General features: G+C 43.3%; 1 protein-coding gene across 1 annotated transcript in view; it reads right to left on the bottom strand.

The window, feature by feature from the left end:
- The window catches only part of RXFP1 (relaxin family peptide receptor 1), a 267,825-nt gene extending 241,167 nt beyond the window's left edge, over window positions 1-26,658 (bottom strand). The window contains 1 exon segment of the mRNA XM_029603880.1: window positions 26,340-26,658. Within this exon segment, the coding sequence (XP_029459740.1) occupies window positions 26,340-26,658 (319 nt within the window).
- Between the last annotated feature and the right edge of the window lie 403 nt (window positions 26,659-27,061).

Genomic DNA, 27,061 nt, shown 5'->3' with positions numbered 1-27,061 from the left:
CAAAAGGATAATTTACTTTCCTAATCAAAAATCTCCCTAGACTGGTGTTCTGCTGTCACGGGTGCTTGCCACATTCATGAGGTGGATGGGCTCACTGATCTTCAGCCCCTGTCTTCTGAGTACTGCCAGCGAGGGTGGCCTTTCCCAAAGGCAGGCCCCTTCCAAAAATAGGATTCTTCTATCTTTCATTCATCTCACACAGTCAAGCCTGTTACAGGTGCTTGCCTCATTCAAGGTGTGAATGGGCTCACTGGTCCTGCAGTGAGAGCCCCTCAGGGGTTCCAGCTAAAAGAGGTCCTTACTGTAACTAAACTCCATGAGAACCTCTGGTGGGATGTGAACAGAAGAGACTCCCCTCAAAAAGCAAAAACCTGATGAGGCATGGAGTCATCGCCAGGGAGAAAAAAAATGTACATCTCTACTGCTTGGTGTCTGCACTGAAACTGAGACAAGCCACACTTTAAACAGCAAAATGGCTGGTTATAAAGCAAAAAGCAGCCAATCCCAGCTCTCCTAAGTGGGAGAAGGGCAAGGGGGATAGATAGCTCAAAGGTGTTAAATGACAGAGAATGGAACTAAGGGCTTTCAGAAGCAGACTGGATGGTACTGCCATGATATAAAAGAGGAAAATCAAATAATTCCAAGTAATAAACAATTTTCTATACAACAAAAAAATAACATAATTGAACAAGTGCTCATACCTAAGGAACAGTATATTTAAGAAAAACCAAAATGAAAATCAAAGAAAATAGCCCATCTATTTATTTATTTATTTGCAGCAACTTCTAGACTGCCCAATTACCAGACCTCTGTTCTGGGCGGTTTCAACATAGCAAACATAATATAAAACAAATAAACCATTGAAAACAGCTTTTCACTCTGTTCCAGCCTTCTCATTCCTTGTTGGTCTTGGTGTCTACCCCCGTTTCTCATCCCTTGCCAGCCACCAGCATCCATGGACCTATTTACCTATTCCTCAATATCTCAGGTATTCAATTAGGTCTTAACAATTAAAAAAACTTCAAGATACTGAGGGTCCACAAAAATAAACCAGTTACCCTGATAACCTGTCACACTTCTATAGGGAAATGTTAAATAAAATGAAGCCCCAAAGCTAAAACTTGGGGTTTCATTTGAAGAAACATTTCCTCCTTAATTGAGTCTCTCTAGAAACATCTGGGAAGACTTGAATTGTTTGCCACAGAATAAGCTCTCCTTGTATTTGAAATATTGATGAAATATCTTTATCTATCTTTATCTACCAAATTGAAAGTGTATAATCACAGGTGCATGGCTGGAAATAGCAAACCCTCCACTTTCTTATGTGTGGACGATAGAAAATATTTTGTCTGAGATTTAGAATGTAAACCAATGTACTCTGAGTCAGTGAGCTCTGGATATAGGCGTAAATTCCTTCTGACTGGGATGTAATACTCTCCAGACATCTAAAAGATTCAAATTTTCACATAGAAAGGGCTCACCGTTACGAGGACCCAGACCAACCACTGACCCAGTGCTACTTTTATCTAGGATGGGGTCAAGCACACAGTTCATATCTCCTCCAATCGCAAGGGGAATGTATCCTAAATTACCCAGTTCTTCCACCATTTAAAAAAAAAATTATGACAGTATATGTTAGGAGCATACACAGACGGGGCCAGTGCAAGGGTGTTAGTCGCCCTAGCTGAACCTTCTGCCTTGCTCCTGCCCCTTCCCCCCCCCCAGTCCCAATCTCATTCACTAAGATGCTGCTTGTGGCCTGCCGAGTGCTTGTTTTTCTTAGCCATGAGCAGGATGGGCACTGCTCACAGCCAGCAGATTCTATGCTTCTCTGGGCCGCGAGCAGGATGGGCACCATTTGCGGCCCGCCGAGTGTCTATTCCTCTCGGCCACGAGTGGTATAGGCTCTGCTCACAGCCCCACATACCTGCTCTTTACCATCCCCTTAATGGTTGGTACCCTAGGCGACCACTCAGTTTGCCTAATGGGACGCACCGGCCCTGCGCACAGAACAAAAAACCATCCTATCACCAAAAATTGAATCAACCCATACCTACCCTCTCTATCACTAATAACTTGTTCCTCTGTAAATGCCACTGCCTTATGTACAGGCGCTTGTATTTAAATCTACACTCAATGGGGCTGTCCCACTTTATACTACAAAATACCCATTCAACCCCCTTATTCTTGAATTATCCATAAAGCTATCTCTATGGGATACTGATTTTTTTCTTTGTTTTTTCTGTCTTTTTATTTACTTCACCAATATATATTTTTATTATTTTTTCAAACAAAAATTTTTTTAAAGATGGAGGTGGATATCTCATTCAGTGACCCTCTCAATTAACTTCAAATCAATAGAGTTAATGTTGGTCTGGTTCATATATTTAATCATTGACATTCCACCCTACCATCCTGTTTTTTAATTCAAAATCTAAAAATCCCATTTATTTGTTTTAATTTATTTCAATGTAGCAAAGTGCTTCCTTAATTGTTTAAATGTATTATCCCGTCGTTTACTTAGCTTAGGGGCGGATTTTCAAACACTACGCACGTGGGTACTTTTGTTCGCGCCACTGGCGCGAACAAAAGTACACCAGATTTTATAAGATACGCGCGTAGCTGCGCGTATCATAAAATCCGGGGTCGGCGCGCGCAAGGGGGGTGCACATTTGTGCAACCTGCGTGCGCCGAGCCCAGCGCGGCCTGCCTGTTCCCTTCGAGGCCGCTCCGATTTCGGAGCGGCCTCGGAGGGAACTTTTCTTCGCCCTCCCCCCACCTTCCCCTCCCTTCCCCTACCTAACCCCCCCCCGGCCCTATCTAAACTCCCCCTTTAACTTTGCGCGCGTCGCCGGCAGCCCCGCTCCGTCCTCCGGTCCCGGGGGCGTGGTCCGGAGGCGACCACGCCCCTAGGCCGGCACCACGCCCCCGGGCCCGCCCCCGAAACGCCGCGTCATTTTGGGAACGCCCCCGGACACGCCCCCTCCCTCCCCGTTTCGAAAGCCCCGGGACTTACGCGCGTCCCGGGGCTTTACGTGCGCCGGCGGCCTATGCAAAATAGGCGCGCAGGGGTTTTAAAATCCGCCCCTTAGAGCTGTGTCACTCCATCTTTTTATAATAAAAACAGATTTAACATAAACATTTTTTTGTTTGAAAAAATAATAAAAATATATATTGGTGAAGTAAATAAAAAGACAGAAAAAACAAAGAAAAAATTGGTATCCCATAGAGATAGCTTTATGGATAATCTAAGAATAAGGTTGTTGAATGGGTATTTTGTAGTATTATGTACAGGCGCGGCATGACTGGGTGTGCATACCGTGCATTTGCATGGGGTGGCACACCCCGGGGGCAGCGGCAACAGGAGAGGCTGCAGGGCTGCCAGCAGAGCCAAACCCGCTGGCAGCTGAAGAGGAAGAGAGGCGGTGGGCTGTCGGCAGAGTTCAACCTGCTGGCATCCAAAAATAAGGAAATACCATGCAGCCGCAGTACTCCCTGTAATCTCCAGGAGCCATCTCCTGCAGGCATGGACAGCTTCAGCCCCAAACCTCCCCAAGAGCAGAAAGGTTTGGGGCTGAAGCTGTCCATGCCTGCAGGACATGGTTGGGGATCATCCCACCATGGCCAGAAGAAAAGAGGAGCCTGCTGGACCGTTATAGAGCTCATCCCACCAGACCCAAAGAGAACAGGAGGCCGTATATGTGTGTGTCTGTGTGAGAGCTTATGTATGTGTGGATGACTGTATGCGAACCTGTGTTGTTCTGTGTCTGTGTGAAAGCTTGTGTGTATATGTGTGAGAGCCTATGTGCTTCTATGTGTGCCTGTATGAAGCCTATGTGTGTGTCTGGGTGTGGGCCTGTGTGTATGTGTATATGTGTGTGTACGTCTGTGAGAGCCTATGTATCACATATAGGCTCTCACAGGCATTCACAAGTATTATGTGTCTTTGAGGGAGAGAGATCCTGTATATGTGAGAGAGCGGGAGTATGTGTGAGAGCACAGAAATTTTATGAGACAGGAAGTGTGTGAGAGAATCAAAGTGTTATTGTGTGTATGTGTGAGAGGGAGAGAAGATAAAGCTTGTGCGGCCCTACCTCCCCGAATCCATGACAATCTCAGGATGACTGGAAATGAAAAGATCCCAGGTATGGAGAGCAGGAGACTTTTTAGTCCTTATTAGTTTTAATTATTGGATGTAATTTGATGTTTTTGTTGTTTTGAAAATTTTTTTTAAAAAATATTAGAACAATTTTTAATTAATAGATTTTTTTGAAATATTTTATTGATGTTTGGGAAATTTTGGATATTCTATTCATTAACTGGTTTGAAATATGTATTCTTGTTATGAATATGATTTTACTAGTATGATGCTTTATATTTCTCAGTTTTATTATTTAATGTTTTATGAAAAATGATAGTTTCTGTTTTGCCATTGTTGCTCTGCATATAGAGGCTGGCTTGTTGTGGGTTCCAATTCAGTTCTTGTCAAAATGTTTCTATTTATACTTTTCTGGTCTCTTTATTCTGTATTTGATTAGGATCTGTCTGTATTCTGAATATGTGACCGAGGTGAGCTATTTTGCTGGCATGTAGTTTTTGTGTAGGGATCTATAGCAGCCTGGCTTGTTCAGTTTTTTAATAGGAGGTGTATTGATATACTAGGGCCTGATGTAATATTTGCAGTGTTGCCTTGGTTGTTACTGTTTGAGTGCTGGCAGTTAGGATTGTTTTGGTATGGGAGGTTTTACTATATTGGTAATGGTAATTACGTTTATTCAAGGCTTTCTGAGGTGCCATTACAAACTCCATAGGAGTTTTAAATGTCTTTTTTGCAGAGTTGTCTGGTTAGCACTACAGCAATGCATGTAAATATAATATACATGTTATAACCGATATTTTGCCTCAGAAGACTGTACTTTTGAATGTTCCTTTTCATGCAAAATTTGTTATAAATGCATAATTAAATTTTGTGTGGCTGTAGAGGGTGTGGGAGTATGTGTGTGTGGTGGGATGGTTGTCGTGTGTGTGCAAGGCTGTAAGTTTTCCTTAGGATATGTAATACCCTTCGCTTGACCATAGGTTCCGTGGGGGGGTGTACATATTTAGAAACTGTCGTGGGCCACCTCTGACGTCACTCAGAGGAGGGTATTCCAGTGCTGCACTGTCCCCATTCTCTCCCTTTTACAGGGATCTCCGCTGCTGGGCTCAGCTGCCCTTCTCTTTTCTGGAACCCGCTGTGGGCTAGGGATGTGCAGAGGGACGCCATATGTTGCATTCAGGATTCATATTCATTGGGGGGGCAGATACGTTGCATTCGGCAAGGGGGGTTCCCGATACATTTATACGTTTATTCTTATTTGTTTCCTGGCTAAAATTAAATTAACTACAACCCCCCCACCCTCCTGACCCCCCCAAGACTTACCAAAACTCCCTGGTGGTCCAGAGGGTGGAACATCTCAGTTATAAAGAAAGGCTAAACAGATTAGGGTTCTGCAGCTTGGAGATGACTGAGAGGGGATATGATAGAGGTTTTTAAAATCATGAGTGGGGCGAAATAGGTAAATAGGGAATGGTTATTTACCCTTTCAGATCGTACTAGGACCAGGGTACACTCTATGAAACTAACAGGTAGCAGATTTAAAACAAATTGGAGAAAGTATTTTTCACACAATTCAGCTGTGGAAGTATGTGGTCAAGGCATCTAGCAAAGCTGGGTGTAAAAGGGGATTGTACAAGTTCCTGGAGGAACCATTATTAACCAGGTGGACTCAGAGAAAAACCACTGCTTGTGCTTACTCCTGGGAGTGAGCAGCAAGGAATTGGATTTACTCTTTGGTTTCTGCCAGGTACTTCCTAATGACCCAGGTTAACCACTGCCAGAGACAGGGTGCTGGGCTTGATAGACCTTTGGTCCGACCCAGCACAACACATCTGATCTTCTTACGGCAACAATAATATTCGTAGGAAAACAAAAGAAGAAAAAACTGTCGGAAATGTGTAAATATAACTTGTTTTAATTGCTTCTTCCCAGTGGGGGGAAAAAAAAAATCATTATTTCTCACAGTTAATGCAATAAGGGAACATGGAAGGCATAGATTTAATATACCGCAATTAAGGTAAGATGATCAATATACAGGGCATGACTCACCACTTGTATCTAATGAAAGAATTACTAACTTTCATGACTTAACAGAATGCAGTCTAAATAAAAACACTACCTTAATATTCCCTCCTCCTTCCCCTAATGCGTGATAGAAGCATCAGAAACACTGCAAGCATGATAACAAAAACACGTTCAAAACCTCAGTTCAAGGGATACAACACAGCGGGGATCTTGACTTTTCAAGAGATCATTGATTACAGTACCAGGACCTTAATTCACCCTCAGGGTCCAATAAATTGGAGGTTTTCGTATATATAAAGTGATCTCATATTTTCCACAGTTCTATGGGGATCACCCTATTGATAAGGCTACCAAATAGCAGTCTGACAGCTTTTAATAACACTGGAGTGACAACCCAGGGCTGGAGAGATGCGAGACTGGATGTGGTTTGGGAGGCCACCAAGGTCAGGTATCAAGCCAGTGGCACTGGAGGGGTTTACCACTGGTATAACAACTCATATGGTGGTCCTAATAGTTGAAATCACCATTATTGAAGACATCAACTTGGGGCTGCAAGCTAGTAGTCAATTTCACCTTGGAGAGACTAATCTGATTATAGCATTGTTCAATAATTCTTTTAGTAGCATTGACGTATCATATCTTTCACTTTGGATTATCACAGCACGCCTATAATTAAACCTTCAAGGACATACATATATATTGACAACCTTCTCATAATGGAGATCACATCAGACATGCAAAATGATAACAAAAGCCTTCATTTTAAACCACTGATAAAACTACTATTGGCATGCAATTTGTTTTAATTGGCAAGAGCTTATGGTGGACTCTTTCTCTGCAGTTATGTATTTACAAGGCAGCTCCTCCCTGGAGGTGCTACAGATCTCAATTTAATCTTTACCTTCTGCTACACAAAAACCTTCACTGTCTCTAGAAAGACTCACAAAACCCAAAAGAAACCTTCAGGAAGCATTACTGGAAATGCATTTTTGTGGCTGAGTGATATGAAATCCCGGGTAGTCACAAGACATCTTCATTTATGCTGCTATACTTGTAAAGCTCATGATAAGTTCATGGCAAAAACAGTGCTCTATGTGATCAAAATCCAGGAATTTTGCCAATATTTTTTAATAGTTCTTTATTCAACTTTAAGGGGCTTATGCAAACAAACTCATGCTAAAACGTTTTCATGTGTAATTCAATAACATTTTAATGTGCCCGTTATGATGGGACTTATTGTGTTACAGTATTAGGCATGTGCAATCGTTTTTTCTGAATTAGGCAATGTCAATGAAATTGCCTAATTCGGAATGGTTCGGGAGAACCGAAATATGAATGAATTTTTTCTGAAATTTCGGCAAAAATTCATTTTTGAGTTAGTGCGCGCTAATCCGAAAATTGGGGCCCCTGAAAAAAAAACCTGAACCGCGGGAAAAACAAAATTCCGTGGGGGGCCCTGAAACAAAGCCCGACACGAAATGTTTACCTGAAGCACATCTCTGTACAGTATTAAACACATTTTACTGAGAGCATAGCATGGCCTCAGTACTAACACAGACATTAACATAAAAAAAGTGCTCATTCAAACTGCCAGCAATTTTCCAGTGCTAACCAAAGTAAGAGGAGGGCTGAAAAGGCCCAATAGCATGCACTAAAACTACAGCCTGTACCACCCAATTACAAAAACGTTCCACCCTGGGCTTTCTCTCACCCCACGGACTCCCTCCAACTTAACTGCAATGATAGGGGAAAGAGCTCTTACCCTGCCACTGTGGTATTTAAAATGGCAGCATTTTGAGAGATGGTCCATAATTCAAAATTGTGCCATCCTTGGTTCAGCCAGTGCCATTTTTAAATACTGCAGTGGTTTGCAGGAGCAACTAGGGATTGCTCCTGCCCATTTTTGGAACCCTATCATTGTGGGCAAGCTAGGGAATGGCTGGGGGGTTAAGGGGGTGGTGAAATAAAGCTGGGGGCTAAAGCTTTTGTGTAGTCAAGCAGCATGGTATTTCTTTTTAAATGGTGGCTAGGTAAGGACCATAATAAAATTAAAATTTAATTTTTCTTTCTTTGTAAAATGTTGTTGACATTTTCTGTCGGCACATACCTAGCAACAACTCACATTCTATTAGTACTTTTGGGACACCCTTACACATATATCACCTGTATCCATCCATGGCATACTTGGAAAATTAATTCATATGCCCAAAATATATATAGTCCTTATTTTATGATACATGTCCAAACACTAAAGGCATCATGGGAAGCATAGTAAGTAGTTCACTTCTGCACAGAATTTGCTGGAAAGTATAGTTCAATTGTTTACCATGTTTGTATTTCTTATATCAGCATGTATCTTAAAGACATCATGAGAACATATATACATACAATCACCTCAAACATATAGACAGAAGACACATGGGGCCGGATTTTCAAAGCTCTACGTGCATAAATCCAATGGATTTACGTGCATAGAGGGGGTTACGCACGCCGGGCCTATTTTATAAAGGCCCAGTGACGTGCAAAAAGCCTCGGGATGCCTCTAAGTCCCAGGGCTTCAAAAAAAGGGGCGGACTGGGGGCGGGGCAGGGCCAGAGGCCTCCGGCACAGCGGCCATTTGCCATTGCATTGGAAGATCACGTGCCTGCAGGCTGCTAGTGCGCACAACTTGCGCCTGCCTGGAGGCAGGCGCAAAATGTAAGATAGAGGTCGGGGGGTTAGAATAGGGCTAGGGGGTAGGAAGGTTAGGGGAAGGGGTGGGAAGTTTAGAGTAGGGAAAAGGGAAGTTCCCTCACAGGCCGCTCTGATTTTGGAGCGGCCTGTGAGGGAACGGGTGAAGGCTGTGGGCGTCGGCGCACAGTGTTGTGCACCCCTTGCGCGCGCCGACCCGATTTTATAACATGCGCACACCTGCACGTGCATAGAGGGGGTTACGCACGCCGGGCCTATTTTATAAAGGCCCGGTGATGTGCAAAATCTGGCGTCCATGTGTGTGCGACGCGTTGCGCACGGGCATGTACGCCCGTGCGCTTCTTTGAAAATCTACCCCATAGAACACACTTTTCAACATTCATACTAAGGGAGATAAGTATTCTCTGGTTTCTTAAATTTAAGTTTTATTGAAATACACATATATGATGGTGAAATTTTATTTATTTAGTTATTTGACATTTTCTATACCGATCTTCATGACAAGATTCATATCAAACCGGTTTACATGGAACTTAGGGATTAACAACATAACCATATAACAGGAAGGCCAAAGCACAGTTACATATAATAGGGAGATTAAACAGGGAGATTAAACATATAACAGGGAGATTAAATCAGAGTATAATGGATGTAACATCAAGAAATATTAATATAATGGTATGATTGACCTTTGGATCCAACAAATGTCCCCACAATGGCAACTAATATGTCATCTATAATACAGAAATCCATACACATAGGGGCAGATTTTAAAAGCCCTACACGCGTAAATCCAGCTGGATTTACACACATAGGGGGGTTATGCACGCCGGGCCTATTTTTAAAAGGCCCGGCGGTGTGCGTATGTCCTAGGGCTTGAAAAAAGGGGCCATTTGCTGCTGTGCCCGGGATCGTGGGCCGGCCATCGGCCAGTGCGCGCAACCTACGCCTGCCCAGAGGCAGGCACAACTTATAAAATAAAGGTTGGGGGGTTAGGTAGGGCTGGGGGGCGGGTTAGGTAGGGAAAGGGAAAGGAAGGTGGGGAGGGGGGAAAAGGAAAGTTCCCTCTGGGGCCGCTCCGATTTCGGAGTGGCCTTGGAGGGAACGGGGAAAGCCAGCAGGGCTCCCCAAGGGCTCGGCACATGCAAGGTGCACTATTGTGCACCCTCTTGCGTGCCGACCCTGGATTTTATAACATGCGCGCGACTGCGCATGCATGTAAAAAAATCGGGTGTACATTTGTACGCGCTGGATTGCGTGCACAAATATACGCCCGTGCGTAGGTATTAAAATCCGGCCCATATTGTGTTAGAATGAAGGGACGGAGGATATGAAGACATCTATGTGATGCATAGGGATAGTAGCTAGCACCCTATCTAAAATGACTGCTGTTAAGTGATATATATGAATCTACTGTACTTAAAAGATAACAGTATTATTGCATCCATGAGATAACATTTTTTTATATATAGTGAAGAAAATGGCAGCCATAATAAAGCTTAGACACACAATAAAATAAAGAATTATAGTTACATATAAAAAACTGCTTTTGCTTAACTACATAGTAGAGAGACAATTAATTGCTTAAATATAGAGACAGTTGAAGTGCAGAATATTATTGTTCTTAGAAACAATTACAGTTACATTCTGTAAAGCTGTTTTTGTTTAGATAAGTTGAGAGAGAGAGACAGATAAGAAAGTCTTACTAGCAAGCAGCAAACTTACAAATGATTATCAGTACCTTCTAACAAGAGGTTACCAGACCCTTTGCATAACACCCTCCAGCATAGAGATAAGGGAATGCTTTGAATTCTCATAGTTAAATAACAGAAAACTACTTTAAAATATTACTTTGAAACACTTAAGTAGAAATTGCTTTCCTTTAGTATGTAGAAACTTTCAGGCCGATACAGTACAGTGCGCTCCAGCGGAGCGCACTGTTAACCCGCGATTGGACGCACGTTTTCGATGTGCTAGCGTTACCCCTTATTCAGTAAGGGGTCGAAAACACGCGTCCAATCCCTCCCTAACCATGCCCCTTTTTAAATTTTTATTGTGGGCGCTATTTCTGCTATAAATATAGCATTTTTATAAAACTAGGTGTTAGTTTGCATGGAGTAATCTGATCAGTCTTAACTAATGAGCCTGTCAAAAAGCATATCAGTGCTAGTTGGCAAAAGAAGACTTTAGCTGACCCTGGAAAAAGCTTGATCTGTGTCATTCTGAAATGATATGAGTAAAGACTGCCACATTTTGAGAACCTTTGAGCACAATTTATACACATTGGAATCCTGCCAAATATTTTTGTATTTAAAGGTCACCACAGAGAAAATATTTTGCTGTCACTTTGTGTGATCTTGACCCTGTACATTGTATCCTTCCTTCCCCTCTTTGGAGTCTATCAAATATATATATATATATATATATATATATATATATATATATTATATATAGATATCAACTTCCAAAACTAGTGGCTAGACATTTCAAACAAAGGCAACATGCATGGTTGTGAAATGCACTGGTAGCCTGTGAATGTAAAAGGAGCTATGTAAATGCAAATTATTTTTTAAATGATTGCAAAGGTCTCTGGGATTTCTTTTACTTTAAAAAGAAGACCATGGCCTTTTCTTGGCTTGCCACTTACTACTTTTTTAGATTGCTTTTGGAAATATACATTTAATGCAACAATACTTTATCTTAGCTGAGGAAATAAGGATATCTTGATTAGCATATCCAGGGCAATTTGCTCTTGACCTGCATCAAACAGAAATGTGAATTTGCAAACATGGAGTAAAAATAAAGATGAAGATGAAGCTTTATGATGGGTTTGCCACAAGATCTCACAATGAGAAAATGGTCTATGAGGAGAAATCAGAGGCAAGCACTTACTTTCTAGTCCAAGAAATTTATTTTATCTTCGCCCCAAATTTCACAGAAATACATGGATTATTTTTAGGGTTCTCCCAAGGCATTCCTCTTAAACCGCCAGAGGTACAGTCCTTGTTTAATTTTCTTGCAATGCCCTTGAAACTGGTTTCAAACCAGTTTAGGCTGCATTCCTTCAATCATACTCCCAGACCATTTCAGAATTCCCTCTACATTTAGCAGCAAAAATAGTGTAAGCTTATGACTCAAACAGAATAGTTACAACCTTTATAAGTAATCAGTTCAGTATAAGGGCAGTGATTGCCCTTGGAAGAGGCACAAATGACAAGAGGATCTATCTAATCTAGAATAATAGCCTACAAAAATATAAGGGGAGGAAAACTTAGCAAGTTTACATATCAAATGAAGAAAATGAGTGTGTATTGTTTGTGGTAAATATCATTGACCTGATTCTTTTCAGATAGTTATATTTTAAATTTTTTTTAGTGTGGTAAATACATTTCCTATTGCTCCTATATGATGTCTAATTTATTATACCCCTATATTAATTTATTATGTTTGCTTGGTATAGTGTTCTATATACTGTCAGCTCTGTTACGGTTCTGGCCGCGAGCGCCGCGACCAGACCCTTACCTCCGTGCTCCTGGACCTGTTCCCACTTCTGGAAGCCTGGTTTGCGGCCTGTTCGGCGGCGTGCCCGCGGGGCCCACGCCGCTGGGAAGCTTCCCATGGATGCCCTGCCTCTAGGCGCACACGTGCGCCACTTGGGCGCTTTTCTAGGCCGTTTCCCGCCAGTGGTGACTCCGCCCAGTTCCTGAAGTCAGATGCCGTGGCCTTGATAAGCCGGCCGCGGACACTCAGTCTTTGCCTTGCAACGGGCTTACCTACTGGTCCCCTGTTGCTCCGTGCCCCAGAGTGAGCTGCCTTGGAACTCGCTCCGTTCCTGCTTGCCTGCTACAGTACCTGCTTGGTTCCTGCCTGCCTGCTACAGAACCTGCTTGGTTCCTGCTTGCCTGCCACAGTTCCTGCCTGGTTCCAGTACCCGAGTCTTGCTACAGTTCCTGTCTACTGTTCTAGTCTGGTTCCAGTACCCGAGTCTTGCTACAGTTCCTGTCTACTTTTCTGGTCTGGTTCCAGTATCCGAGTCTTGCTACAGTTCCTGTCTACTGTTCTAGTCTGGTTCCAGTTCCCAGTCTTGTTCATCAGCCTGCTCGTTCCAGTCTCAAGTTCCTCAGCTCGCCTAAGTCCCAGCAGCCAGGCTCCTACGGGCTCCTCCTGGGGGGGCTTTGGTTTCCAAGGGTGAAATCACCTAAGTCCCAGCGGTTGGGCTCCTACGGGCTCCTCCTGGGGGAGCACCAGCTTCCAGGGTGAAGAGCACCACTACGTCCTGCCTGAACATCTGCCTCCCGGCCTGCGGTGTACCAGAGACATTGAACCCCTTTCCCAGTCTCCTGCAGGTCGGCCCAAGGGTCCACTAAACTGAGACTCCATAACAAGCTTTATATATAAAACAAAAATATAGGGATCAATTCACCCATTTAGATGTCAGGAAGGAAGATGGAGTGAATAGCTAATTGAATGAATCAACTGAATATTGTGCTTTAGAGATGTGCATTTGTTTTGATCTAAATAGAAAAAATGCAACAAATGAGTTAATGTTTAGTTTGGGGCAATCAAACTGAAGAGGTGCAGTTTCTTAAATAAAAGGAATCCTTTCAGGGCCATTTGAATCATTAAAAAACTATGTAAGAAGAAAAGCAATGCATGTTTTGGACTTGAAGCCAGACAGAATGGAGCCGATTGGGAATGAGATAAGAAAAGAGCAGGATCAATCATGTTTCAGCACTTTTTCAACCATTCTATCCCAACTGGCAGCTGCATGTCATAACATCATCATATTTTTAGGTGAAGATAAAACTAAAAGCATTTTTAGCAGTGACCATTTTGTTCACTCATTCCTCTGTTGTATCTCAGAGAGGGAAGGCAGAGATTCTGAAGCTCTTTGCTTCAAATTTTAGAGTAAGATTAGAAAAAAGATAATTTACAGAAGAAAGTAAAATGTGCTGTTAGAGTGGGATAAGTAAACTTTTTTTTTTAACTGAGGCTATATTATGACTCTCATCTGCACCAGGAGCCGAGGATGTAGGTTCCCCTTGGAGCTCCTCCAACTGGAGGGGAGGGACTTCCCTGGAAAATGGAATAAAGAAGAAACATTAAAACCAAATGCACACAACTTCCCTGCTATTTGGCAGGAAGATAGAGGGGTATCTTGGACATCAGATGAAAGTTTGTTCCTGAGGAAGGGACCTAATCCTAAAAAGTTATAGAAGGGAAAAACAGTGGCTCAAGACCAGGAATACATCTATAGATGATAATGACATGAGAAAGGCAAGGAAGGCAGTAAGTAGGCATGCAGTTGAATATTACAAGAACTGAAGAAGCAGAGAAAAAAATCATTATGAAGGAACAGACCCTACCTAGATTTCTACTTAATTACTTAGCAGACTATTTCTTTTAAGTAGTTTCATAGAGCATGCTGGAGCAGTATGGCAAGGAAATAACCCCTTAAAAAATTGTAGTGCAAGAATGGGGTAGGTACTAGGACTGCAGAGTCTCTTCTCTCCGACCTTTCTTCTTGGGCTGCACTAATGGATAGGATGGCTGTCAGTAGATAGGAAAAAAGCACTGCTGGCAGAGCAGGCTATTTTTTTTTTTATTTTAAAAAACAACAGCTACCTTTTTAGGGTTAGCTATTTATGTATCAGTGAGTTGCTGGCTGCATCCCCCTGCAATTAGCACCTCCCTCCGCAGGGTCTTGAAAAGAGGCCATTGCTACCATAGTGAGGAACCTATTTCAAAGGTGTTCTTCATTATCTCTGTATTGTCGCCACACCATTACCATCTTCCAGCAGCCTGCTTGACATCATCAGCAAAAGTCCAAAATACTGTGTTGATGTGCATGACATCAGAACATCGCTGATGATGTCAGGGAGAATGGTAGTGGCATCAGAGATAATACAGAATGTGGATGAGGCAGGTGAACTGAAAAGAAAAGGGGGAGATGGTTGCTTCTTGCCTATGGGCTGTAGTTTCCCCATCCTTGATGTAGACAGACCATGCAAGTGGTGGAACTGAGAAAGGAGGTGGCAAGATTGAGAACATCCAGTACAACATTGGCTATATAGAAGCATCAAAGATGAAAAACTCAAGCAGAAGGGAAAGTGAACCTGGACCACAAGCTGACAGCTGACCCAGATTACTGAAGTCACTTAATCCTACTACCAGACTCCAAATTTCCTTGGGTTGAAGAAACAGGATGCAAACCTGGAGGGATAAGTAACCATCCCAGGTAAAGGAGGAATAGAATTCATAAACTCCAAAGTTGCATGCTCAGCAATCCATGCACCTAAGAAACTAAAGGTAGTAGTGGTTGGTGACTTCCTTCTGAGGGGCAAAGAGGCATCTATCTGGTGACTAGATATATAGTCCTGGGAGGTGTACTGTCTGTTGGGTGCCAAGATAAGAGACATTATGGAGAGACTGCTAAGAATCAACAAGCTTACTGACTACTGTTTTGTGCTGCTCATCCATGTTGGCATGAATGATACTGCTAGGTATCATACATAGCAAATCAAAAGTAACTTCATGGTTGTGGGAGAGAATGAAGTGGATAGATACTTAGGTAGCATTCTCCGCATTCCTCACAGTCAAAGATACATCTTGTATTTATTTATTTGGATTTATTACTGCCTTTTTGAATAAGAGATTCACCCATGGCAGGAGACAGCATATTAGAATGGTATTAACATACACTTGTTACGATCCGAGGCTTGGAGGCCTTCGGATCCTGATACGATCCGAGGCTTGGAGGCCTACGGATTCTGTTACGAGCGCGGCCTCGGCTGCTGTTATGCACCGAGGACATGGTCATTTCTGAAGCGGGTGTTGTGAGCCCTTGGGCCACGGCATGACTCAGGGAAGAGCCCCAAGACACACTGCGAGAGGTGAGCTGGTGTGAGCATGGGTAGCAAGGAGCAGGACAAAGCTGAAGCGAAGACAAGGATACAAGGTCTTACCCTCTACCAGGATGACCAACAACGCAATGTTGATCGATGAACAGTCCTCTGACCATTCCAAGTCCCTTTGGACCTGCCGCTGGGTAACGGCAAAAGGCAGCAGGCTGGACAGAGGATGAGGGCAGACGGAGTCCTTGGAACACAGAAGACTTTGAATGAAGACTCAGGCAAGGACACTGTAGATGAAGACTGAAGCGAGGACACTGTAGACGTAGGCTCAAGGCATAGGACCAAAGTGCTGGGTCGAGACTGCGATGCAGCGCACCCTACACAGTCCACCCACGGGACTGGTCGCAGACCCCTCTGGGCTCGAAGCAGACTCCAGGAGGGATAGTGGAAGCTGATACCGGAACATGACAAAGATACTGAAGAGGCCTGCACCAGGGCGCACCCTACACAGTCCACCCGCAGGACTGGTTGCAGACCACACTGGTGCGGAGCAGGTTCAGAGTCTTGACATGGACGGATGCGACATGCAATAGGCTCCGAAGACCGGGACAAGACTCAAGCACGGGATTCACGATTCTCAAGGGATAAAACTTAGGACTGAAGCAGAAGTCTTCCGGAGGGTTGCACTCCAGAGATGAAGATAGCCTTTGTATCGTGAGGTGCCCTACACAGCCCACCCATGGGCTTGTCGTGGACCACAACAACGGCACACCAGGAAAGTGGACATCAAGGAAGTGAGGCATGGAGGCAGAGACAAAGACAAAGGCATCAGAAAGGACATCGGACATCAGGAGGTACGAAAAAAGGACATCAAGAACCTGAAGACATCTGGAAGCACAGATGAAGGACATCAGGAACCTGAAGACATCTGGAGGCACGGATGAAGGACATCAGGAACATGAAGATATCTGGAGGCATGGACGAAGAACATCAGGAACATGAAGACAGCTGGAGACCTGGTCGAAGAACATCAGGAATATGAAGACGAAGCAGTCAAAGCAGGAGAAGACCATGGAGGACCTGGACCAGAGAGAAGACATAGACGACTGTGGAACCTGATCCAAAGGCCAGGAGTGACTGAAGAGGAGGCCCTCTTATAGGGCAGAAGCAGGAAGTTGTCATCAGGTGAAGCCCGGGGCATATCCGGTCGCGGGCCCTATAAATGAAGTGAAGAGACGCATGCCGGCACCTAAGGAAGGCTGGAAGCAGATGGAAGCAGCACCACGGTCAGCGGCGTTCTCCTGCACTCGACACGGAGGCGCAGGCTGGCTGCAGGCACCGGCAGGGACAGCCTGCCTGCTGGTCGAAGACCCCGCAGCGGCGAGGATGGCTCCCTGCCGTCAGAGGACCCCAGGAGGAAGGTCAGGGAGCCAGAGAGGTATCGGCCGCGTGAAAAGGCTCCCGGCTGCTTGGCCCTGCCAAGGATGTCCGGGGAGGAGCCCGGAGGCAGCGGCAGGCTTGCCATGAAGAAACAGCATCGGTGGCCCGACTGGTCGCAGGAGGTAGGGGATCTGCCCGCGCTCCTCGCGGCAGGTTCACAACAACACTCAGAAACCTGTAGGTGTAGCAGCTCAACAATTCTTGCCTGAAGGAGACAAGAGTAGGACTAAACTTGAAATAAATCTGCAACAGACAGTACTTGATAAAAATACACAACATCTCAGTAAATAATAGTGTAGTTTATTGACTTATTACTCACATCTACAAATAATAGTCAAGGTGAGGTACAATTAAAACATACAATAAAATATATAGTCAAAAACAAATAAATGACTTGAGCTCATTGATAGCTGAATGAGATTTGGTAATATAAAATAGTACAGAGTTAACATAATTGCAATATCTTGCACCATATGTCAGCTATGCTATCGACATAATACAAGGAACCTAATTAAGCAATCTACCCGCATATGTTCAAAATTAAAAGGGTTGTAGCATCATGTTTATGGCACTCATATAAGGTGCCAGGAGGTTTAGAGCAGTTATTTTAATTCTAATACATGAAGGGAGCAGGTTTTAATTGCTTTCCAGGGTGGAGGTAGATATGGGTTTGGTATTAAGGGCCTGGTTGAAGAGCTATTTATTTATTTATTTATTTAAATAGTTTTATATACCGTTATGTAGACAAAAAGTCCATCTCTACGGTTCACATTTTGAACATCAATTAAGACAAAAAGAAAATACAGTTTCTCATAATTGTAAATCCCTAAAAGCAACAATTATTTACAGTAAAAATTATAAAATTCTAAAAATCACACATCTATCTATAAGGTTATAAAGTTTTCACAGACTAAAAGCTGTTAACTATAAAATTTTTAAAAAAGGTAAAACAGTGAAAGAATAGATAAAATTAAAAGTTTAAAGTTTAAAAAGTTTTTTAAAAATCTGCCACACATTGCACAGGGGCACTACCATTTACTCGACTATAAAAGCTTGACGGAATAACCATGTTTTTAGTAGGGATGTGAATCGTTTTTTGACGATTTAAAATATCGTTCGATATATTTGAAATCGTCAAAAAATCGTAAATCGGGGGAAGGGGGAGGGGAAGGGGGAGGGCGGAAAAACCGGCACACTAAAACAACCCTAAAACCCACCCCAACCTTTTAAAATAAATCCCCCACCCTCCCGAAACCCCCCCAAAATGCCTTAAATTGCCTGGGGTCCAGAGGAAGGGTCCCGGTGCGATCTTTCACTCTCGGACCTCCGTGCATTGTAGAAATGGCGCTGGCGCTACCTTTGACCTGTCATATGACAGGGCAAAGGTAGCGCCGGCACCATTTTGCTTTTTTTTGTCCCCCGACGGCAGGAGCGTAGGAGATCGCTCCCGGACCCCCGCTGGACCCCCAGGGTCTTTTGGCCAGCTTGGGGGGGCCTCCTGACCCCCACAAGACTTGCCAAAAGTCCAGTGGGGGTCCGGAACGACCTCCTGCAGTCGAATCGTGTTGCCGTACGGCTGGCGCCATTTTGCGCAAAATGGCGCCGGCCGTACGGCAACACGATTCGACTGCAGGAGGTCGTTCCGGACCCCCACTGGACTTTTGGCAAGTCTTGTGGGGGTCAGGAGGCCCCCCCAAGCTGGCCAAAAGTCCCTGGGGGTCCAGCGGGGTTCCGGAACGACCTCCTGCAGTCGAATCGTTTTTTCCGTACGGAAAATGGCGCCGGCCATATGGTTGGCCGGCGCCATTTTCCGTACGGAAAACAATTCGCGGTAGGAGATCGTTCCGGACCCCTGCTGGACTTTTGGCAAGTCTTGTGGGGGTCAGGAGGCCCCCCCCAAGCTGGCCAAAAGTCCCTGGGGGTCCAGCGGGGGTCCGGGAGCGATCTCCTAATCTCCTGACGTCGGGGGACAAAAAAACAAAATGGCGCCGGTGCTACCTTTGCCCTGTCATATGACAGGTCAAAGGTAGCGCCGGCGCCATTTCTACAACGCACGGAGGTCCGAGAGTGAAAGATCACACCGGGACCCTTCCTCTGGACCCCAGGTAATTAAGGCATTTGGGGGGGGGGTTCGGGAGGGTGGGGGATTTATTTTAAAGGGTCAGGGTGGGTTTTAGGGTTGTTTTAGTGTGCCGGTTTTCCCGCCCCCCCCCCACTGGACCCCAGGTAATTTAAGGCATTTTGGGGGGATTCGGGAGGGTGGGGGATTTATTTTAAAGGGTCGGGGTGGGTTTTAGGGATGTTTTAGTGTGCCGGTTTTCGATTTACACGATTTACATGATATTTTAAAAACCCAAACTGCGACGGTCCGATTCCCTCCCCCTCCCAGCCGAAATCGATCGTTAAGACGATCGATCACACGATTCACATCTCTAGTTTTTAGATCTTTCCTAAATTGCTTCTTATCCTGCTGTAATCTCAGGTCCGTTGGCATTTTATTCCCGTATTTAGGACCCGCAATTGATAGTGCTCGCTCTCTGACTTCACACAGGTGGGCAGATCTAATATTCGGGATCGAGAGAAGACCTTTATTTGACGATCTCAAATTGCGTTGTGGTACATGTAATCTTATTGCTGTGTTTAACCAGTCTGTCATGTCTCCATATAAAATCTTGTGAATAATACATAAAACTTTAAAAATTATTCTCTGTTCGATCGGAAGCCAATGTAGCTCTTTCAGAACTGGAGTAATATGGTCCCTCTTTCTGGTGTTTGTCAATATACGTGCTGCAGTATTTTGTAGAATCTGCAGAGGCCGTAAAGTACTTTTTGGCAAACCTAGCAACATTGCATTACAATAATCCAATCCTGTAAATATCAGTGCTTGTAACACTGTTCTAAAATTTTCTTGGGAGAGCAATGGTTTAAGGCGTCTCAGCATCATTAATTTACAGTAACCTTCCCTAACTTTCTTCGTGATGTGGGCTTGACCATTAAATTCCGTATCTTTATAGAAACCTAAATTTCTTGTTACATTTACTACTTTGTCCATATTATCATTATTTAAACTTAACTTTGGTTCATCATATCTCTTTTTCCTATCTAAAATAATAAACAGTTTTCTCTAAATTTAAAATTAATTTTAACTGTGTTAACACTTGCTTAATTATTTCTAAGTACATTTTTATCAGTTTACAGGTCTCAACAACATCCTTCTCAATAGGGAACAAAATCTGAATATCATCAGCATACACAAAATACATTAAATTAAGGCCTGTTAGCAGATGACACAGGGGAAGTAAATAGATGTTAAACAATGTTGCCGAAAGTGCCGAGCCCTGGGGAACACTTGTTGTTAGCTTAATGGTGTCTGAGAGATTGTCCTTTATTTTAACTGCAAAAGATCTATTTTCTAAGAAGGACCTAAACCATTTTAAAGTTACATCAACTAAACCAATTTCTGAAAGTCTTATTAACAGTAATTCGTGATCAACCGTATCGAAAGCCGCCGACAGGTCTAAAAGCACTAGTATGTACCTTGTACCACAATCAAATCCTCTCAATATAGTATCATTTAGTGATAACAATAATGACTCAGTATTATGATTTTTTCGGAAGCCATGTTGTGTAGGAAAGAGAATGTTATTATATTCAAGATGCTCTATTAATTGTTTATTTACCATTAGGCTTTTATTTGCTTCTGAGGTAAGACTAATTATGGGGTTTGGCAGAGCTCTTCTGGACGTGAGCTCCATAGGACAGGCTTTACTCCCGATAGAGTTCATTTACAGGTATCTGTTCTTTTGATTTTTTTTGTCGACGGAGTCATTATGGAGTCAGGATCTTAGGGGTCTGGAAAGGCTTGTAGAAAGATAGCTTTTCTCTCAGATAGTTAGGTCAGTTTCCTCTTAAAGCCTTGAAAATCAGCATCAAGGTTTTGAATTTGGTTGTGTAGGTGACTGGTAGCCATTCCAGTTTTTCTATGATAGGTATGATATGGTCATGTAGCTTGTATTTTTCTATCAGTCAAGCACCAGAGTTTTGCATTAGCTGGAAATTATAGAGGGCCTTTTTTATTAATCCCTTACACAGTGTGTTGCAGTAATCCAACCACATGGTTATTGTGACATAGACTACTGTCACGATAACGACATGAGAAGATGGAGTCTACAGAATGTGCATAATTGACAGAGGCAAATCTTGAATGTTGCCTGAATTTATGGGATCATGGTTGATTCTGTGTCAACTAAATTCTAAGACTTTTAACCTAGCAGGAAAACTTGCATTCTGGAGATGAATGAATGGCTGTATGCATCGTATTGATGATGAGAGTGTTTCAGCTTCCTGGGCTATGGGTTGATGTTCCAAGGACTCCTGAGGAGAGATGGGGTCCACCTGCCGAAGGAAGGGGTGCAGTATCTTTCAAAACAAATTGGCAAACCTGCTGACAGGGTTTTAATTAGGATCATCAGAAATGGGTGGACAAAATCCTAAGGTAAGTAAAATAATTCAGGTAGGTAAATCTTTAAACACTTATAAGGGACATTCCATGTCAAGTGAACCGATTTAGAAAATCATCCACGCTTGACCTCCTTCAAATTGAATAAACTTTTGTGTGGATGTTCGCTAGTGCCTCAAACAAAACTATGCAACATTCTTCGGCTGGATCTCTATTGGTTGAGGAGCTAGAGGCAACTGAATGAAGGTCACTTTTAGAGTACTGTACTCCACACAACACAAAACGGCCACTTTGTCTGGGCATTGCAGCCAAACAACTTCTGTTAGGGGCTGAAATTTTGTGGATTATTACAACCTCTGGTGTTAAGTTCCTATGCAAAGTTTGGAACCTAACATGAGCTTGCCACACTTTTATGGGCTAGCAAAGTATGTGAAAAATTTTACAAAATAAATTTAAGGCCTACTTTGACTCCTCATTGCTCCTGATATATACTTTGATTCAGGCCATAATTGGATCAGTAGTCTTGGCCCATAATGTTCATCTAGGATTTTCACTAGGAGGCTTTGCAGCCAACTGGAAATAAAGATATAGTTACATAAATTCATGATGTCACCTTTTTATGCAAATTTTCATCATTTTTTTGGGTGCAAATATCTCTATTGTGTAGTTTTTAATTTTTTTCTTTCTAATGTCATTTGACAGAGCACATTTTTTGCTACAAAAGTCACCCCATTTTGTCTTGGACCCAGCCTAGCTGTGGTCAGAATTACAATCCCAAAAACAAGCATCATTTGCATGCGTGAATACACTATCTTAAAAAGAACCATCTTTGGCACCCAACTGTGAAACATGCAAATGAGCCAGAGATGTAAACTTTACAATGCATCTCAGTTTACTGTGCTTACCACACTTTTAGCTTTTGACACATATTTCCTTTAGACATATTCTCATAAATTAGTCATCAAAGTCAGTGCAAAGCTTGATATGCTAATTACTTACCTTGCATTGGTCAGTGGTGATTGAGCCACTGCCAATTCAGCAAAATTGACAACCCCATCACCTAGGTGCCTCTCCAGACAGCCAGATAAGGTACCATCACAGGTTTCCAAGATTTTATTTAAGCACAAAACAAGAAAAGGCAAGACACTACATATGAGAATTGCTTAAACTCCAGATTTCACAAAAATTCACTTAGTCTTTTTTCCTATGGCACCGATAGCCCATGTCACTAAGGGTAAAGGGCCATTGGTACCATTTTGATTAGTGGCAGCCGACGGCCTGAGAGGGGGAGATCACTCCTGGGACCCCCGCTGGACCACCAGGGACTTTAGGCAAGTTTTGGGGGGGTTTGGAGGGTGGGGGATTGTAATTAATTAAATTTGAAGGGTTGGGGTGGGTTTGGTTTTTTTTTTAATGTGCCCTTTCTCCCCCCCCCCTGAAAACGATAAGAAAAACCACATGAAATTTTGTTGGTTTTCCTATTGTTTCAGGGACCCTCCGAACGCGACGAAATAGGAAATATCTATATTTCCAATTTTGTCGAAATCAATGCACATCCCTAGTGAATATGCTCCAAAACAGGTAAAACACCCTTCAAATGCTCAATGAGTGTTCTCAACAACTTGTGCACAGCTATAGTGTCATGGTGCAAGCAGTCACTGATCGTGCATATACAGAGACATTGGACATCAATGTGAAAACCATCCTCAAAAGTGGTTTTCACAAACTAAATGTCCTGAAAAAACTTAAGCCACTGCTACACTCTCAAGACTTCTGCACTGTTATTCAAACCTCCATACTTGCTAAACTCGATTACTGCAATTCTTTACTCTTAGGCCTCCCACACACCACGATCAAACCACTCCAAATGTTGCAAAATGCAACAGCCAGAATCATCACCAACTCCCGTAAAACAGACCACATCACCCCCATTCTGAAGGGCCTTCACTGGCTGCCCATCCCCTTCAGAATTCTTCACAAAACCCTAACCACCATACACAAATCCATCTTCTCACACAACTCTCTTTGGCTCGACATACCATTCAGCCCTGTCACCCAGACCCGTCCTACCAGATCAATCCACAAAGGAACCCTGCTAGTACCTCCTCTAAAAACAGCTCGCCTCTCTTCCACTAGGGAAAGAGCTCTCTCTATTGCAGGCCCTACCAAATGGAACTCCCTGCCCATGACGCTTCGATTAGAACCTTGCCCAATCAAATTCAGATCCAAATTAAAGACTTGGCTATTCCATCAAGCCTTCCCTGACTAATCGACCTCCCCAGCAATACTGCCCCGCTATCTGTAATTTTTCTCCCCTATACCCGTCCTTTCCTTTGTACACTACCCCTGCCCTCTTGTAACACACCCCCCTGTCCCAGCCCTTTCCCCCTGTCTTTTCCTAACATGTCGCCTCCATTCTGGAGCTCACCCGCACCTCTCCCTTTATATTAACATATCTTTATGTAACCCCTTATATTAGAATTTGCAATTATTATTTATTGTAAATACATATTTATCAGTTGTTTTATTTGTTTTCTAGTTGTAGTTTCCCCTTTTCCGGCTTTTCTATTGCTCTAACCAGACTTACATTCCCTGTTATAATGTATTTCCTTCGCTTTTGTTAATATGTGACCCGGCATGATGTGCCTCTCTAATGCCGGTATATAAAAGTTACTAAATAAATAAATAAAGGTTGTAATAGTATACAACAAAAGCGTGCAGTGTTGCCTGACTATTTTCCCAATGTAATCCTTGTACTGCATCCTGAACAATAAAGGAATAATTTTCGATAGTTTCATCAAGATACATAAAACATCAGGATGGGCCAGGACATCTGTCAAGGCAATAAGTATACCACAAAGAACACATTGGAGTCACAGGTCAGGACATGTTCCAAAATCTCTGCCACATGACATTGCCATAGTTCCTTGTGAAGGTGACACTTTTGCATGTTCAGGCTTGCATGCAGTAAATAAGACAGCACAATAAAATGGCCATTTTGAGGGGTCATTTATAAACGTATGTCAAAGCAAGATGTGTCATAAGCTACAAGTATGGTAAGCACAACAAGTTTTGCCACACTGTAGAATTTCACATCTTTAGCACATTTATGTGTTACACAGCAGAGTGCCAAAGATGCTTCTTTTTAACATAGTATGCCCACACATGCAAATGATGCGTATCATTGGGGGCCTTAATTCTAACCAAAGAAGATCGGGTCCAAAATGAAACAAGGTGACTTTTGTAGAAAACAAGATGCTCTTTCAAATGACATAAAAAAAGAAAAAATTCAAAAACTACACAGTAGAAATATTTGCACCTGAAAATTGGCAAAAATTTGCATAAAAAAGTGACATTGTGTATTTATAAAATTATATCTTTGCTTCTAGTTGCCTGAAAAGCCTCTTAGTGCAATTATTATATGTATATGCTATGGGCCATGACTACTGGTCCAGTCAGGGCCTGAATCAAAGTATAGGTCAAGAGCAATGAGGAGTCAAAATAGGCCTTATATTCAGGGCCGATGGTAACATCTTTGCTGTCCTGTGCAAACAATTACTGTGCTGCCCCTTCCTCATCTTTTTTTTAACATAGAATACCCCACCTCAATTAAACATGCAGAACACAGACTGAAATTCAGAATAACGAGACTATAAACTATAAACAGAAACTGAATCAGAAACCGCAAAATGCAACAAGCCAGACTCTGTATTCAATGCAGCAATGAAGAAATAGAAACATCACCAGTTCTCATAAATCCATAAATCATTTATCAAACAGTAAAATCAAGGAATATAAATGAATCATATTAGTAAATCCAAACTTATAAAAATATTTCCAATGATATAAGGAATAGAATAACTAAACATTCAATAACTAAGAGCTCATACAGAATTTTAAAAATGTCCCAAACAATATATTATTTCAAAATAGCAGACACAGACATCCAGTAAGTAAAACTAATAAGGATGGAAAATTCACCGCTCTACATACCTGAAAATGTTTTATTTCCAGTCATCCTGAGTAAAGCATGGATTAGTGAGGCAACATAAATTTTCTTCACACCCCCCAACCCCCAGGCAGGCTCCTATTCATACACACAAACAACCCCAGACAGTTTCCCATTTGCACACACACACCCCAGACAGATATATATATATATATATATATATACACATATACTCAGACACACACACCAGACAGGTTCCCATTTATTCACATACACCCCAGACAGGTTGCCATTCACACATAGAACCCCCCCCCCCCCAGACAGATTCCTACTTCCCCCCACACATAGACATCCCAGTCAGATTCCCATGCACACAGAAATACACACATATATACATATACCCCAGATAGGTTCCTGTTCACACACACACAACCCTCTAGTCAGACTCCCATTCACATACCCCCACTCCAGTCAGGTTCCCATTCACATACCACCCCCCCCCCCCCCATTCAGGCTCCCATTCACACCCCCCCCCACACCCCAGTAAGGCTCTCATTCATTCATTCATTCATTCATTCATTCATTCATTCACATACACACACATACCAGCGGGAGCCATTCTGCTGCTCCTCCTCCTGTGCCGGCCCGGGCGCTAATCAAACCACGTGAGCCTAGCACTTCCTCTATGCTGATCTTGTGCATCAGGAGATCAGCATAGAAAACGTGCAAGCTGCACATGTTTTGAACAGCGTATGCCAGCACCGAGAAGGAGTAGGAGAACGGGCTTCTTCTTTCTTCAGCCGCTGGTGGGATGGGGTCCACTGGTGGCCTCGGAGGCCTCATCCTCTTCTGAGCTGCCGGTGAGATGGGGTCCACCGGCGGCCTCATTGGTTTCTTCCTCTTCCAGGCCATCGGTGAGATGGTGGTCCACCAGTGGGCTCACGAGTCTCTTACGCTTTTGGGCCGCCAGTGAGATGGAATCCACTGGCAGCCTCATGGGCCTCTTCCGGGCTGCTGCTAAGATAGCATCCACTGACAGCATCGTGGGCCTCCTCTTCGTCTGGGCTGCCGATGGGATGGGGTCCACCAGCGGCCTCACAGGCCTCTTTCTCTTCTGGGCCGCCAGTAGGATAGAGACCATTGGCAGTTTCACTGGCCTCCTCTACTTCTGGGTCACCGGTGGAATGTGATCTACCAGCAGCTTCACAGGCCTCTTCCTCTTCTCAGCCACCAGTGGGACAGATCCACCAGCAGACTCACGGGCTGCTTCTTCCACCGCCCCTCTGGGTGTGCCACCCTGTGCAATTGCATGGTATACATACCCGATAGCGCTGGGCCTGCTTATATTTCTTTCCTAAACTTTTTCACATACTTTGCTAGCCCATAATAAAGGAGGCAAGCTCACATTGTATTACAAACTTTGCACTGGGACTTACCACTAGGGGTTGTACTAATCCACAAAACATTCAGGCCCTTGAGAGGTCAGGCTGCAGCACCTGGTAAAAATGGCCATTTTAGGTTGCACGGAGTCTGGTCCTCAGAGG

Source organism: Rhinatrema bivittatum, chromosome 1 (assembly GCF_901001135.1).
Source record: "Rhinatrema bivittatum chromosome 1, aRhiBiv1.1, whole genome shotgun sequence".
Classification (NCBI taxonomy): Eukaryota; Metazoa; Chordata; class Amphibia; order Gymnophiona; family Rhinatrematidae; genus Rhinatrema; species Rhinatrema bivittatum.
Note: the sequence above shows the minus strand (reverse complement) of the source record. Positions and strands in the feature narration are given on the sequence as shown.